This window comes from Carcharodon carcharias, chromosome 2 (assembly GCF_017639515.1).
Source record: "Carcharodon carcharias isolate sCarCar2 chromosome 2, sCarCar2.pri, whole genome shotgun sequence".
NCBI classification, from domain to species: Eukaryota; Metazoa; Chordata; class Chondrichthyes; order Lamniformes; family Lamnidae; genus Carcharodon; species Carcharodon carcharias.
In genome coordinates this window covers 229,005,041-229,021,330 of record NC_054468.1, presented here as the reverse complement: position 1 = coordinate 229,021,330, position 16,290 = coordinate 229,005,041, and the positions used below count along the sequence as shown (strand labels likewise).

General features: G+C 47.5%; 1 protein-coding gene across 15 annotated transcripts in view; it reads right to left on the bottom strand.

Moving 5' to 3' along the window:
* Window positions 1–16,290, bottom strand: part of adgrg6 (adhesion G protein-coupled receptor G6) — a 277,537-nt gene that overhangs the window by 76,618 nt on the left and 184,629 nt on the right. For 10 of the 15 annotated variants that reach the window (XM_041180994.1, XM_041180979.1, XM_041181012.1 and 7 more), the window contains 2 exons: window positions 8,558–8,626; window positions 3,497–3,571 (listed from right to left, as the gene is read on the bottom strand). In XM_041180994.1, coding sequence (XP_041036928.1) covers window positions 3,497–3,571; window positions 8,558–8,626 — 144 coding nt within the window. The remainder of the gene's footprint in view (window positions 1–3,496; window positions 3,572–8,557; window positions 8,627–16,290) is intronic. The other 5 variants (XM_041181040.1, XM_041181029.1, XM_041181037.1 and 2 more) reach the window with 1 other exon arrangement.

Below are 16,290 nucleotides of genomic sequence, written 5' to 3'. Positions count from 1 at the left end.
CATGAGTTGTCTCAAACTGCTCAAGAAGACAGCCCGCCACCACCTCTTCAAATGGCAACTCAGGATGGAAAATAAATACTTGCCAATGGTGCAGTCATCATGGCAACCGTGTTATTCATATCCCTTCATTTATCCCTTATTTCTGTTTTGAAGCAGTGGTGTCACATACTAGGGTGGTCTTGTGGTGCAGTGGGCAATGTCCCTGTCTCTGAGCTAGAAGCCCTGGGTTCAAGCCCCAACCCAAGGCGTGATGGCCATGTAATACTACCAAAAACATTGAGTATTCACCTGCAAATCCTGCCAATGGCCAGTGGTAAAATTGGGAGACATTCCTGGTCAGTCATGTGATGGAAAGAACATTGCAGCCTCTACCACCACTATCCATAGCTCCAGGCTACAACATGCATGGAAAAGCATCTTGGACACCCTGAGTGAACTGGAACACTCATCACATACTAGTAGTATTTGGTACATATAGTGAAATGCAGTGGACCCAATTCTGGAATTCTCTAACCCAGAGAACAGTGGAGGCTGAGTCACTGAACATGTTCAAGGGTTTTTGAAACACAGAGAATTTAAGGACCCTGGATAACAGACAGGAAAGTGGAATTGAGGGCAAGATCAGATCAGCCAACGATGCTATGGAATGGCAGAGCAGGCTTGAGAGGCCATTTAATTTTATTCTTTCACATGAAGTGGACATTGTGGTGAGGCCAATATCTGTTGCCCATCCTTAATTGCTACTGAGAAGGTGGTGGTGAGCTGCCTTCTTGAACAACTGCAATCCCTGCGCTGCAGGTACACCCACAGGGCTGTCAGGGAGAGAGTTCCAGAATTTTGACCCAGTGACAGTGAAGGAATGGTGATATATTTTCAAGTCAGGATGGTGAGTGACTTGGAGGGGAATTTAGGTGCTGGTGTTCCATCTATCTGCTGCCCTTATCCTTCTAGGTGGTAGAGTTTGTGGGTTTGGAAGGTGCTATCGAAGGAGCCTTGGTGAGTTGCTGCAGTGCATCTTATAGATGGTACATACTTCTGCGGTGGAGGGAGTGAATGTTGAAGGTGGTGGATGGGGTGCCAATCAAGTGAGCTGCTTTAGTTTGAAGATGAGCTCTTAAAGAAGACTAATGAACCAACGGGGTTGTTAAAACAATCCAGCATATTTCTAGGATTCGCCCACAGGGCACAAGTTATCAGGACAGGGTTTGAACTTCAACCCCTGGGTCAGCAGTTCAGCACTGGAGCCACTACCAGTGGAACTCACTATCATATGGTGTCTAGCTGCTTGAGTGTTGCACTCATCGAGGCAACTGGAGAGCCTTCCATCACACTCCTGACTCATAGCTTGTAGTTGGTACAGACTTTGGGGAGTCAGGAGGTGAGTTTTTCACCATAAGATTCCCAGATTCTGACCTGCTCTTATAAGGCCTACTCTTTCTCTTGTTTCTCATGCTCTTATAAACCATGCTCCTAAAGAATTCTCCAGTCTTAAGTGCCAGCTGGCACATCAGCGAGGTGATTTATCTTCTGATGAAACGTCAGATCTAAGTTGCTCAGATTTCTTTTTCCCCATATAGGTATTGATCCAGTGTCTAACAGTTCCAACAGTTTCTTTTTCATTTTAGAGGGTTTCTTTTTTAAACTAATCTAGATTCCGTAGAGAGGCAGAACTAAACAATCTTGGCTACCAGAATACCAGAACAAGCAGCAACTTCTGCAAACCTCATTTTCCAGTCACTTTCATTAAAGATGTGATTCTATGGGGAAGTTTGTTGTGTAAAACAATCTCAAAGGGCTTCACCCAAAAGGATCAGAGGGTAGATGAGGAGAAGTTCTTTTACGCTCAGAGTTATGACCTGGAATGCAAAGGGCGGTGGAAGCAGATTCAGTAGTAACTTCTCAACAGAATTGGATATCACAGAATTAACGTCGTCCTCCACAAACACTGTCCTTCCCTCCTCCCCACACAAGCCATTATGAACACTCATAGCTCGCTGTTTCTCTCCTTACAGGAGAAGAGAGCACACAACATGGTGAGAGGCAGGCACCTAGGGTGGGCAGGGATGTGAGTTGTGGGGTGCAGAGGTGACCTTCCAGTTACTGGCACCTTACTGGCCATTGGTAATATGTGCCCACCTGCTGCACTGGGCAGTGACCTGACAGGAGATACTGAGTCTCCTGAGGTACTGGTGTTCAGACATGTCAAGACATCTGATCTTCTGCCTGGAGACTCGGCGGTGGGGGATTCGCCTCCTTCCACTTGAATTTCTGAGTCTATCTCCTCTGCCCTTTTGGGGGAGGTGCTGCTGAGAGCTTGTGCTCCTGCTCGCGCTGTTGGTGCTAATGTGGCCTCTGCTATTGACCCTCATCAGAGAGGTGGAGCTGCATAAGCTGCCCCCATGTCATGGTGAAGTCTGGAAGCAGAGACGTACAGCTGAAAGGGAGTGAAGTTCCAGACAGGTCCGGCGCCCTCCAGGAAGTGCTTTGAAAAGCCGCCTCTCACCAGGCATTGATAAAAGGCTTCCCGACCTATCAGTTTCACTGAAAAAAAGCTCTTCTCACTGTGTACTTGCCTCAGTGACCCTGGAAAGGTGCTGACAGGTCAGGATAGAAGATGTCCAGGCTGGAACCGGCAGAATCCAGGATTAAAGGAACTCCAAATTCCCTTTTTAATTGTCTTACTAGGTTTCCCACCAGATCTAAGGTAGATCCTCGGAATCCACCTGGGAGAAACCCAGAAGAGGGCAGGCTGGCCTCAAGATCCAGACCTGATGTCAATTTCAGGCGATTTAACTCTCCTTGATGGGGAAGATTCTCCCCTTTGTAATCCTCTGTACACTCAACCGTATATGAAATCCATTCCGTCATGTTACACTACACCCCACATACTATAATATAAAGTCATAGATTCAATATGGCACAGATGGAAGCCATTAGGCCCATCGAGTCCATGCCAGAGTGAGAGTGAGTGAGAGGGTAAGAGGGTAAGAGGGTATATATGTTTTATGTATTACAACATGCTATAACTGTATATTGCAACCTGTTATATATTACACTACACACTTGTAGTACCATACTATACCATTCTGTTCCATAATATACCATACTTTAATGTTTCATATCATATAGCAAACAATATTTCAGAATATACCAAGGCATGGTTGGATTTAATATATTCTTTCTGCCAGAGATTATTCTAATATGGTATATTGCAAATTGTTTTTCATCTTCAACACCCGTGTAGGCTTTTTCCTCAACATTTTCTGTCACAAATAACGACGGACACATCTATAAGGGGAATTATCTTAAAAACACGTCACATTGTGATTAACCTTCTCCCAATAGAGGAGCTGCACCACCACTACTGGTGTGAGGGTATCATTACATCATGACATCCCTGAATCAGTTTTTTTCCCATTATAATTATGCACATAGTAATTGATAATTGGAAATGTAACGAAATAAGAATAGAATGTTTCAAACACACTTTGCTTACCAGAAGTGAAGGGTTCAGGGCTGTTAGTGCCATGCGTGTTAGTGGTGCTAGTGCTGGAGTGAGCTGATGTGGTAGCTGTTAACAAGACAAGGAAGAAATATGCAGGTAACTGCAGGTTATTTCAGGTAGGGTAAAGGAGTTAGTCATCACACGTGGTTACTGAACCTCCACACCGTTAAAAGGAATGATACCTCCCTTGCCCACGTGTTTTGCACATTTTTGCAATGATCATGGATTTTACCATTGCAAGGGACTCATGTCAGCCTTGGCTCTCAGTGGTGACTGTCTCCCCTCTGACCTTGGAAGGTTGTATGTTCCCATCCCACATTGGAGACTTCAGCACATAATCTGAACTGACGCTTCAGTGCAGTAGTCAGGGAGTGCTGTGTTGTTGTCGGTACCATTCCTTAAATATGACATTAAAATCAGGCAGTATCTGGCATCTGAGGTGAATTTAGAAGATCGTAGTGCATAGTTTGAAGATGAGCTCTTAAAGAACACTAACGAATCAACGGGGTTGTTAAAACAATCCGGCATATTTCTAGGATTCGCCCATAGGGCATAAATTATCAGGACAGGGTTTGAACTTCAACCCCTGGGTCAGCAGTTCAGCACTGGAGCCACCACCTGTGGAACTCACTATCATGTGGAGTAGTTGAGATGAAGAGCACCTCATATGGAGTCCAATCAGCTTCCAGCTATTGTTCCTTCCACCCACCCTCACGCTTTCCCACTCTCACTGGTTCCACTAAAGGTAACATCCTTCAGGGAAGGAAACCTGCCATCCTTACCCAGTTTGACCGATAGGTGACTCCAGTCCCATCCTAATGCATTTAATTCTTAACTGCCCCCTGAAGTGGCCACATGAGTTGTCTCAAACTGCTCAAGAAGACAGCCCGCCACCACCTCTTCAAATGGCAACTCAGGATGGAAAATAAATACTTGCCAATGGTGCAAGAATAAAATTTACAGTTATCATGGCAACCATGTGATTCATATCCCTTCATTCATCCCTTATTTCTGTTTTGAAGCAGTGGTGTCACATACTAGGGTGGTCTTGTGGTGCAGTGGGCAATGTCCCTGTCTCTGAGCTAGAAGCCCTGGGTTCAAGACCCAACCCAAGGCTTGATGGCCATGTAATACTACCAAAAACATTGAGTATTCACCTGCAAATCCTGCCAATGGCCAGTGGTAAAAGTGGGAGAGATTCCTGGTCAGCCACGTGATGGAAAGAACATTGGAACCTCTACCACCACTATCCATAGCTCCAGGCTACAACATGCATGGAAAAGCAACTTGGACTCCCTGGGTGAACTGGAACACTCATCATATACTAGTAGTATTTGTTACATCTAGCAAAATATAGTGGACGCAATTCAAACCTTCTCAATCTCTCCTTGGCCTTGCCCCTCCCTGTCTCTGTGATCTCCCCCAGCCCCGCAAACCTCCAGGATCACGGTTGTCCTCCAAATCTGGCTTTTTGAGCATCACAGATTTTAATTCTTCCATATGATCAACAGTTGGGTCTTCAGCTGCCTGAGCCCCAAGCTCTGGAATTCACTCCTTAAATATCTCTCCCACCCTCTCCTCCTTTTCACTCCTTAAAATCCACTCTTGCCCAAGCTTCAGGTCACTTGTGCAAAAGTCTCCTTATGTGGCTCGGTGTCAAAATTTGCTTGAGAACCCTCCTGTGAAAGGCTTTGGGATGTTTTATTGCTTTAAATGTGCTATATAAAATGAGCGTTGTTGTTGTTGTGCAGGTTCATTTGCAAAGCAGGGCTACTGTCAAGGGGCAAGGCTCTCTACTAGGATCTCTGGGACCAGAGTTACATTTTAAGTCAATCTAAAGGAGAGCCAAGGAGGTGCTTCGCAGTAGCTGTCGACAATCAGCAGCAAGTGATTTATGCTTCTGGCATACTTCCAGTGATCCAGGTAGTCTGCTTTCTGTTTTGTGTCTGCGAGCCAGATCCCAGGAATGGATTACAGATGCACGTCAAGAGTGACAATTATACAGAATTTCAAGATGAACCCATATCGATAGCGAATGACATACAACTGCCCTGATTACACAAATCCTTTTCAGCATATCCCTCCAGCAGCCTCCGCAGTTCATGTCCCAGCTTCTCTATCCCGTCTTTTTTGGTGACAGAATGTCAACAAAGCTCCGCGATCCTGTTGGGCCATTGGTCTCTACACCCTCCTCTGACACTTCAACCAATTCAAACCATTGACCGTTCGCACAAAACAAAAGGCTGTAAGCTGGCTGCCTTACAATCTGTGCAGGCACAATGCCCTCACATAAATGGGATCAAAGGGGAAAACTACAACATAAAGAGGCTAGGGTTTTAACGAATGAACTACCTCAGCCCATGCTACTGGCTGGGAAGGCTGCTAAGGCAGAGAGAGTTAAGGCAGGGTGTTGGTGAGAGAGCCATTAAAGTTTGGCCAACAATTAACTGGTTTTAATTTTGAACTCGCTGCTCTTCTTCCCCTTTTCTCCCCCTCCCCCCTCTCCTGAAAGGTGCTGGTTGGGGTGGAGATGAGTCAACACCCAGAAAGCGGGTGCTACCCAAAGTCCAGTCGGCCTGGGGCCTAGGTAACAGCTTTATCACAAATTGCCGGTGCCTCCATAAATGACTCATGTGTTTTCTTAAGAGGCGTATCAGGCAACCTGCCTCGCCTCAGACTGAGCTCTCATTGTAGTGTTTGCATTATTGATCACTTGAGAACGCTGAGTGGTATGAGCTTGGTCAGCACCACACAACCTAAACCCATTTCTGCACTGGGGCCTTAAATCGGCGTAGGCTCCTCATTCACATCTATAGCAGGCTTAATTTACTTCTTAGATGGCCGAGCGAGATTGCCTTTTCTGTTTGTTTGTTCCAACTACAAAAATATTTTTTATTTGTTCACGGGATCCGAGTGAAGCTGGCAATTAAGGTCACCCATCACTGATGGCCACTGAGAAGGTGGTGGTGAGCCATCCTCTTATACCACTGGAGTCCACGAGGTGGAGGTGCGCCCATGGTGCTGTTAGGGGGGGAATTCAAGGTTGGCCCAGTGACAGTGAAGGGACAGCGATATAGTTCCGGTTCAGGATGGTGTGTGTGTGGGGGGCTTGGAGACGTTCCCATATGTTTGCAGCCCTTGTCCTTCTAGGTGGTAGAGGTCCCGGGTTGGGGGGGTCATGTTGAAGGAGCCTTGGTGAATTGCTGCAGTGCATCTTGCAGATGGCTCATAGACGTTTACAGCACAGAAGGAGGCCATTCAGCCCATCATGTCCTTGTCGGTCAACAAAGATCTGACTACACTAATCCCATTTTCCAGCACTTGGCCCATAGCCCTGGAGGCTATGGCAACACAAGTGAAAATCTAAATACTTCTTAAATGTTACAAGAGTTTCTGACTCAACCACCCTTTCAGGCAGTGAGTTCCAGACTCCCACCACCCTCTGGCTGAAAAAAATTCTCCTCAACTCCCCTCTTAGCCTGCTACCTCTTACCTTAAATCTATGACCCCTGGTTATTGACCCCTCCACTATTGGAAAAAAATGCATTATGGTACACACTGCTGTCACTGTGCGTTGGTGGTGAAGGGAGTGAATGTTTAAGGTGGAGGATGGGGCTGCTTTATCCTGGATGGTGTCAAGATTCTGGAACAGGCTGCTGGTTCATGAAGTGAATTCTGATTTGCTGAATTCCATCAAGCAACAGCTGGGACTGTTTATGGCTTGGGCAGAGGTCACCTAGTATAAAGGGTCGGTGTTGCATAGAATTATCAGGGTCAGAACGATCCTTTGGCCGAGTTTTGGTCACTTATAGAGAGCTGTAGAGGAATTTTTTAAATCTCCAGAATGGTTTTTACCTGTAGAATTTGATTTGGTGGAATTATCATCACATTATTAATGAGATCAAGAGGTGGTTTTCCTGGGAGACTATCACTCACAACTGAAAAAAATGATCCTGATTTTAATATTCAGGTGAAGTTTGTTTGGCATGTGATTTGGCCAATCACATCACCCAGATAAACACTGATGTAAGAAGTGAGATTAAATTTATCTTATCAACTTATTTGTTAACTAGGCTTGGCGTGTTTTACAGTGTGTTAAGAAAGTCCCATCTCCGTGCAACAGGTATGTACTTAATAACTCTTAACCTTTCCTCTTTACATTTTACATCCTCAAACTCGAGATAGCTCCCTCAAAGGGCTGGCATCGGCATGATGGCTTGAATGGCCTCCCTGTGTGGCCTAAGACTCTGTGGAATTTTTGATTAACCTCCCTCATAAAAGCTATTCTGGACTCCCCTCCCAACATTTTCCGGTCGGGAATACTCTTTCCCAAGAGCCCATCGTGTTTAAAAAATAAACTGTTTTTTTTTTAATGTTTGTTTTCACAAGGGAAAGATTTGGAATTTCTGGAATCTTCCAACGCCCTTCTTGTGTGTCAGTTTCAGCTCAACGACCAGAATGTGCCACAAATAAAAGGTGGAGAAAAAAATGTCAGCATCAGGTGAATTGAAATAACAAGAAAGTTTTGAGAGACCAGTTATGACATCAAGTGAATTGAAAGACTTTTCCAGGCACTTATGGTCCAAGAAAACGTAGATAAATCTCTCTCTCTCTCTCATTCCCCTTCCCATTCTCCTAGAGATCGTGCCCTCAGAATATCTACCGGACTGTCACAGGACCAGGAAATCAGCTGAACCAGAGAATGGCCATTTAAAATACCAAACTCAGGCCACCTCAACACCCAGTGGCCAGGCAGTCCGAAAGGAAGCCGGTCAGAAAGTCTTAGTTTCAGCCTCTGGTCTGACCCCAGTTGTGACCTCCTTTTGAACAGGAACTGCTGGGGAACATCCAGAAGTGGGGGCTTTGACCAGCAATTTTTTGTTTCAGTCAACGAGGCTCAATTATTCATCGGATAAACTTTGCCAAGCGAAAGAGGGGCCGGGGCCAATTGAAAATCGACCCTATTGAAAGTTAATGACTTTATTTAGAATAGTGGTACTGACCATGACGGCCAGTTTGTCTTACTCCGAAACCAGTGACCCTTGGCCCTACCTTGACATCCAGAACCTGGGGTAGAACAGTAGGTGGGTCTGGTGGTCGTCTGGGTTAGTAACGTAGTGGCTGTGAAGGCGAAAGAAATGCACATTAGTAAAGAAATCTTTACAGAAGTACCATTGTGTCAGATACAGCAACGTGTGTGTATGTGTGTGTGTGTCTGTGTGCCCACGTGTGTATGCGCACATGGCTGTATGTGCATGTGTGCGCGCAAACATGTATGCGTGTGTGTACGCACGTGTGTGTGCGCGCGTTTATGTGCACATCTGTGTGCGCGCACACATCTGCATGAGTGAGCACGTGCGCATACACGATTGTACGTGCATGTGTATTTATCTACTGCTCCATATTAAACACTTCAAAGTAATTCATTTGCTACACCTGGAGTACTGAGTGTAATTTCGGCCTCCTTACCCAAGGAAGGACATACTGGCCCTAGTGAGAGTGCAAGAAAAGGAGGTTCATTTGACTGATTCCTGGGATAAGGGGTTGTCCTCTCAGGAGAGACTGAGCAGACTAGACCTTTATTGCCTGGAGTCTCGAAAAACAATAGGTGATCGAATATTAAATTCTTAAGGGTCTTAACAGGATAGATGATGAGAAAATGCTTCCCCCTGACTTGGGAATTGCTGATGGTGGGATCTTGCTGTGCACAAATTGTCACCTTTCCTACATTACAAAAGTGAGCACATTTCAAAAAAGTGCTGCAGTGGCGATAAAGTGTTTTGGGGTATCATGACAGGAACTATATTAATGCAAATCTTTTACTCTTTTACTGCTCTTGGTTCAGCAATGCCTGCCCCCAAATAAGTATGTTGACTATAAAAAGAAACTTCAAAACTTTCTGGGCCTCTTCAACCAAACTTTCACTCTCAATCTGTGAACCTTTGAAAGAATTCTGCATTACAAGCTCCTCACCGAGAGCCAACACTGAGAAAGGATGGCAGAATGAAAGTGGTTGTACTTGGGGACATCTTTTCCTGTCTATCCGTCAGCCTAAACCTGGAGTGCAGTTCTCACCCGGAAAAAGAAAGATAGACTCAGTATTGTCTGTCTGGTTTGTTGACTCAGTTGCTCACATGTATTGCCGCCTTATGCAAACTGGTATGGGGGGACAAGCTGATAGCTTGTACCTCTCTGTGGCATCACACGGAGTTATACTGAGCCGCTTGTTATTTTTTGATTCATTCACGGGATGTGGGCTTTGCTGGCTGGACCCAGCATTTATTGCCCATCCCTAATTGCCCCTTGAGAAAGTGGTGGTGAGCTGCCTTCTTGAACCGCTGCTGTCCTTGTGGTGTAGGTGCACCCACAGTGCTGTTAGGGAGGGAGTTCCAGGATTTTGACCCAGTGACAGTGAAGGAATGGCCGATATATTTCCAAGTCAGGATGGTGAGCAACTTGGAGGGAAATTCCAGGTGGTGGTGTTCCCATCTATCTGTTGCACTTGTCCTTCTAGATGATAGTGGTCGTGGGTTTGGAAGGTGCTGTCGAAGGAGCCTTGGTGAATTTCTGCAGTGCATCTTGTAGATAGTACACACTGCTGCTACTGTGCGTCAGTAGTGGAGGGAGTGAATGTTTGTAGATGTGGTGCCAATCAAGCAGACTGCTTTGTCCTGGATGGTGTCCAGTTTCTCGAGTGTTGTGGGAGCTGCACTCATTCAGGCAAGTGGAGAGTATTCCATCACACTCCTGTCTTGTGCCTTGTGTATGGTGGACAGGCTTTGGGGAGTCAGGCGATGAGTTACTTGTCGCAGGATTCTGAGCCTCTGACCTGCTCTTGTAGCCAAAGTATTTATATGGCTAGTTCAGTTCAGTTTCTGGTCAATGGTAACCCCCAGGATGTTGATTGTGGGGGATTCAGTAATGATAATGTCATTGAACATCAAGGGGTGATGGTTGGATTCTCTCTTGCTGGAGATGGCCATTGCCTGACACTTGTGTGACAAGAATGTTATTGCCAATTGTCAGCCCAAGCATGGATATTATCTAGGTCTTGCTGCAAGATGGTTCCAGAAACCTGAACTAACGTGTGGCATGGAAACAAGACAGTGTTGTACATTTAAATACACAGTGAGCCCCAAATTGGAAATAGCCCAGATGAATCATAGACTAATATCAACTTTCATATGGGCTATCAAACTCTGAGGTGTGTCGATACAGACCCATGTGTAAATAAACAAGCAGCAAAACACTATAAATTGGCAATATGACTCAGAACTGCCAGAACAATGCTCCTTGAGAGTCAGATATGACATGGGGAAGAGCACTCTCACCTCTGAGTCAGAAGATCCTGGCTTCAAGATCCAGATCCCTGAGTACAAAAATCGAGGCTGACACGCCAGTGCAGGACTGACTGATTGCTGGGTTGTCAGAGGTGCTGGCTTTCAGATGAGACATTAACCCAGATCCTCTCAGGTGGAGATAAAAGATCCCATGGCCAAAAATTCGGAAGCAGAGCAGGAGAGTTATCCCCGGATTCCTGGGCAATAGTTACCTCTCAGTCAACATCACTATAGCCTTATCTATAAGTGTATTAGACTTGTGGTAGCTTGCCGTGTACAAACTAGCTGTCACGGCTATGTTACAACAGTAGTTACACTTCCAAAGCACATCATTGGCTCTGGACACCCTGCTAAATGTAAATTTTTTCCTTTTTTTCTGAGAAATGGAAATATCACATTGGTGCGTTAAGAAATACTTTGGGGATGGGAGTTACATAGGATATACAGAACAGAAACAGGCCATTCAGCCCAACCGGTCCATTCTGTGTTTATGCTCCACTCGAGCCTCTCACATCTTTCCTCATCTAAGTCTACCATCGTAGCCCTCTATTTACTTCTCCCCCAAATGTTTGTCTAACTTCCTCTTAAATGCATCTATGCTATTCGCTCCAATCACTCCCTGTGGTAACTGGTTCCACTTTCTGATCACTCTTTGGATGAGGAAGTTTCCTATGAATTCCCTATTTTGGTTTCCTAGGTGACTATCTTATATCGATGGCCTCTAGTTATGCTCTTCCCCACAAGAGGAAACACTGTCCCTGTATCCATCCACTCTGTGAGTTGTGGCAAGCTGACCAGTCCTAACAAGAAGCTTTACTCTGGATCTAACTCACGCTGTGCCCGATTCTGCTAATGGGGCAACGATGCATTGTCAGGTGCCTAAATATGAGAGACCGTGGGACACCTGTCTACAACCAGCCTTTGAGGACTGCTCACATTTAACGGGTGGAGAGGTTTCTCTGGTCCTCAGTCAGAAACACGTTGAAAAAATGGAGTTTCCATTTCTGGAGGGTGGGATGGGTTCGGTGACAGGAACCTGTTCCTTCAGGTTAAAGAGCAATATAAACACGAGAGGGGAGAGATGTGCTTTGTGACAGTGTGTGTGTGTTCCTGGAGGTTAACTCTGACTGGTACTCCTAATGAAAGCAAATGGTGGAAAGAAATTCCTTTACAATTTCACTGGGAATACCAAGTCATTTTAGGGCACACTTACAGAGAGATTACGAAAAGAGTGGGCAGGGAAAGACGTCAGGAACGTGACTTTAGTCGCTACATTGAGCAGGTATTCATGGGGCATATCTCACATGGAGCAGAACAAGTGGGACATCTGGGATGTTTGTGGGCAGAGTAAGGCCATAAGACGTAGGAGCAGAAGTAGGCCCTTCGGCCCATCGAGTCTGCTCCGCCATTCAAATGAGATCACGGCTGATCTGATAACAAGACCGCAAGACATAGCAGCAGAAACTAGGCCATCGTCTGCTGTGGCTGGCGAGTCAGAGAGAGACCCGCTCAGCCTCTTTTCAGGAAGGCCCCGCGGGATCACAAACCAATCAGGCAGCAGTGAGGCCACTGCAGCGGGCCCTGCCCCCCTGGAACCAAGACCCCGGGGTGGGGGGGGGTGGGGGGCAGAAATCTTGCCTGCAGACAGCCGCCGACCAATCAGAGGCTGGCAGCCCACGGGCTCAGCAGTGCAACAGGTTAGGCATGGGCTGCTGCTGCTGCTGCTGCTGCTGCTGGGGGGGGGAAAAAAAAAAACAGCCCCAGGATTGCGGAGTGACACAGGACACAAGTAAGTAATGTGGCAGGGGGCGGGGGGGGGGGGGGGAGGGGAAGGAGAGAGGAGATTCACAGGGTTGGGGATGGGGGGGGGGGTGGGGGTGGGGGGGGGTGGCGGTCATGGGGGGAGGGGTGGAGGAGGGTGGGCAACAAGGGCGAGGGTGGGACGAAGCACTTCAGCGCTGATCGATTGGCCACTTGAGGACGCCGACAGGTGGCACCGCAGGCGCAGTGTTGACCTTCCCACCCGGGACACAGGGAAGGATTGTCGGGCTGTGTCGGGCGAGCGCGGTGGACGATCCTGGGAGCGGCTGGGAAACAGGAACCCCCCCCCCACTCCCCCCCACTCCCCCCCACCCGCCCAACCCCTACAGCCGCACTGAAAGGCTCAGCGCTGCCGGGGATGGGGGCGGGGGATGGGGGGGGTGCGGGGAGGGGGGGGGGGGGGAGGAGGGCGGAATGAAAGGCCCCCCCACCCCCCCCACCTGAAGGCAGAGAGCTGCCTCAGCGAGCTGAAGAATCTTAAACCATGAAGTAAAGTTTTGGAAATGCGGGGGGAAAAAAAAATGTCCACACGTTCAACTCCCTCACGCGAACGTGTAGATTCTGAAAATTCTGTTCGACTCCCTCACGCGAACGTGTAGATTCTGAAAATTCTGTTCGACTCCCTCACGCGAACGTGTAGATTATAGAAAATTCTGTCAAAACTTTTCTTTTCTTTTGAAATTAGTACCAGACACCTCGCCCGTGGATGAGGTTTCCTCTAAAACCCAAAGGCCGTCTGGTGGGTTTGCCCGCTCGCCAATGGTAACGTCGGACGGACAGTGAAAATCCGTACTTACTTTAAAATGCGTTAACGGCCTTAAGTCGGCCTCTTAGTTGTCAGTGGGCGCGCTGCCGATTCCTGCGTGGGCCCACCAGCCGAAATATCGGGCACGACGACTTCGGGATGCCCGCCCCTGACATCACCACGCGCCTATTTTACACCCAATCGGGTCTGGCTCCCGCCCGTCCCCGTGTCACGGAAAATCCCGCCCTTAATTCTGCCAGAGGCAGGGCGGCGCAGGGTTCCCCATCCCGCTCTTCCCAGCTCGCACCCGCCCCCCCCCCCCCCCACCCTCCCTCCCCCAGCGAGAGCACAGGGTTCCGCCCAGGGGCTACTACATGGACGGGGGGCAGCCAAGTCCCTTCTCAGGACGCCAACAAAACCGAGGGAAAGGGGGATATAACGTTTTTTTTTCCCAAAAAGCCGGTTTGAGCCAATGAAGTGACTAAAGCCGCGGATAATGAAGCTGCAGCTATGGAGTGGGCTGAGTCACTTACTGAATAAGTTCTCTTTCCACGGCCCACGACAGCACATTCCCTTCAAGCCGCAGCCACTTGAGCATCGGCCCTTTCAAGTCACCTCTTTCATTTTGCTAGCTCTTACTGACTGTACCTTGCTGCGAGCGGGGGAGGTTATTCAGTGACCCTCGGGGAGATTTTCCCACTGCCCACTCTGTTTGGCTTTTACCACACGATCCCTGCCTTCCCCCTCAAGCAGCCGGTGAGATAATGTTTACCTGGACAAGCGGTAATACATTGCCGAGACACCACGAGCCAGAGGGCATGGCCTTCACTTGAAGCTGGGGGGTGCGGACAAGGGAGGAGGTGGGGGTCCGGGGACCGGGGTCAGGGGTGGGATGGGAGGGGGGTGGGGGGGTGGCGGTAGGAAATGAGTAATTCGGCCCATCCCAAATCTATTCAACCAAATGATTTCTCAGTGAACTGAGGTCAATTTATGGGATGGGCCACTGAGGAAGATGATGTGAGCAGTCAGTGTTGACTCATTCAAATATAAATTTGATAGAATTCTTTCAGTAAGATAATATCTTGGGACATAACATAGGAGTTATCTGAGTTGTGGCATGTCGTAAGTGTAGCATGCTTAGAAGGATCAAGTGACTTTGGACTTAATTGAAGGGTTCAGATGGTTTATATATAGAATAATGGATGGCTAGAATGAGTTACAAACTGGAATCTAATCGAGAGGTTTGGGTGGTTAATTATTGGAATAACGGGTACCTGAAGGGAGGACTTTATGAAGCTTACAAGGATAGGAAATGTGATGTGTGAGGTGACTTAATTAGGCGGGGCGCAAAATTTCAATTTCCCTCTGGTGGTTGAGATGCAGAGCTAAAGTCCGAAGCAAGTTTGTGACATGTCGAGCCTCACGTCGGACTGTGGGAGGATCGTACTATAAGACCTTAAGACATAGGAGCAGAAATTAGGCCAATCGGCCCATCGAGTCTGCTCCGCCATTCAATCATGGCTGATAGGTTTCTCAACCCAATTCTCCCGCCTTCTCCCCGTAACTTTTGATCCCTTTACCAATCAAGAGCCTATCTATCTCGGTCGTAAATACACTCAATGACCTGGCCTCCACAGCCTTCTGTGGCAATGAATTCCATAGATTCACCACTCTCTGGCTAAAGAAGTTTCTCCTCATCTCAGTTCTAAAAGGTCTTCCTTTTACTCTGAGGCTGTGCCCTCGGGTCCTAGTCTCTCCTACTAATGGAAACATCTTCTCCACGTCCACTGTATCCAGGCCTTTCAGTATTCTGTAACTTTCAATCAGATCCCCCCTCATCCTTCTAAACTCCATCGAGTATAGACCCAGAGTCCTCAAACGTTCCTCATATGTTAAGCCTTTCATTCCTGGGATTATTCTCATGAACCTCCTCTGGACCCTCTCCAGGGCCAGAACATCCTTCCTGAGATACGGGGCCCAAAATTGCTCACAATATTCTAAATGTGGTCTGTACTGTAATACATCTGCATTCCACGAATACTCATTAATATGCCCAAGCATCTCATGGCACCCAGTTCACGATCATATAAAAGGTGGCATCCACCTGTCAGCCTTGCGTAGTTGTGTGTAAGGTCAACAGTTTTCCTTGCTGAGCTCTGCCACAAAAGGGATGGGAGCAGTAGATTGAAAGCCAACAAGGAGGCTGGGGACCCACGGGTTGAGTCTGTAATGGGGGAGGGGGGAGAGTTGGGGCATGGGAGATCCAGGGGAAGACAGAGGGTAGGGCTGGGGGCATGGAGGAGTGAAGGGGAAAGAGGCCTGGTGTCACGGCTATAGTGGGAAGGGGAGGTGGGGACGGTCAGTCAAGGTAAGATGATGAGGGACCTAAAGGGCAGAATCAGTAATGTCCCACATGTGGGTCCACCTCAGGGTGTTGTCTGGCAAAGTCCTTACAGGGCTTTGAGTTCACCAATTACCCCCGCTGACAGTGATCTCAGACAATGTCCTTTACAACGTATTGAAGGGTGGCCCAGCTGAACCTGCAAGTTCACCCGCTTCCCACAGAGTGGCGAGTACAACACTGGACACTTACCTGAACCTTCAATAAAGACTGAAGATAAAAAAACACAACATTGTTTCTTCCACAATAAAGGAAATGTCCCTAATCCCCTGTAAGCATCAGGGCCTCTCAACCATGAGGCCAGTACATTTAGCTGCCTGACTGAGCCAATCTCAACAAATAACCGTGATGCACACATGAATAAAGCAAAACCAATGTAATGTGAAGTACTTGCAAGTGAAATTTAATTTTGAAAAGCATCCGTGCCAATTTTGTGCTTTCAAATCTTATGTTAATGCAATGGGGCTGGGTTGGAAAA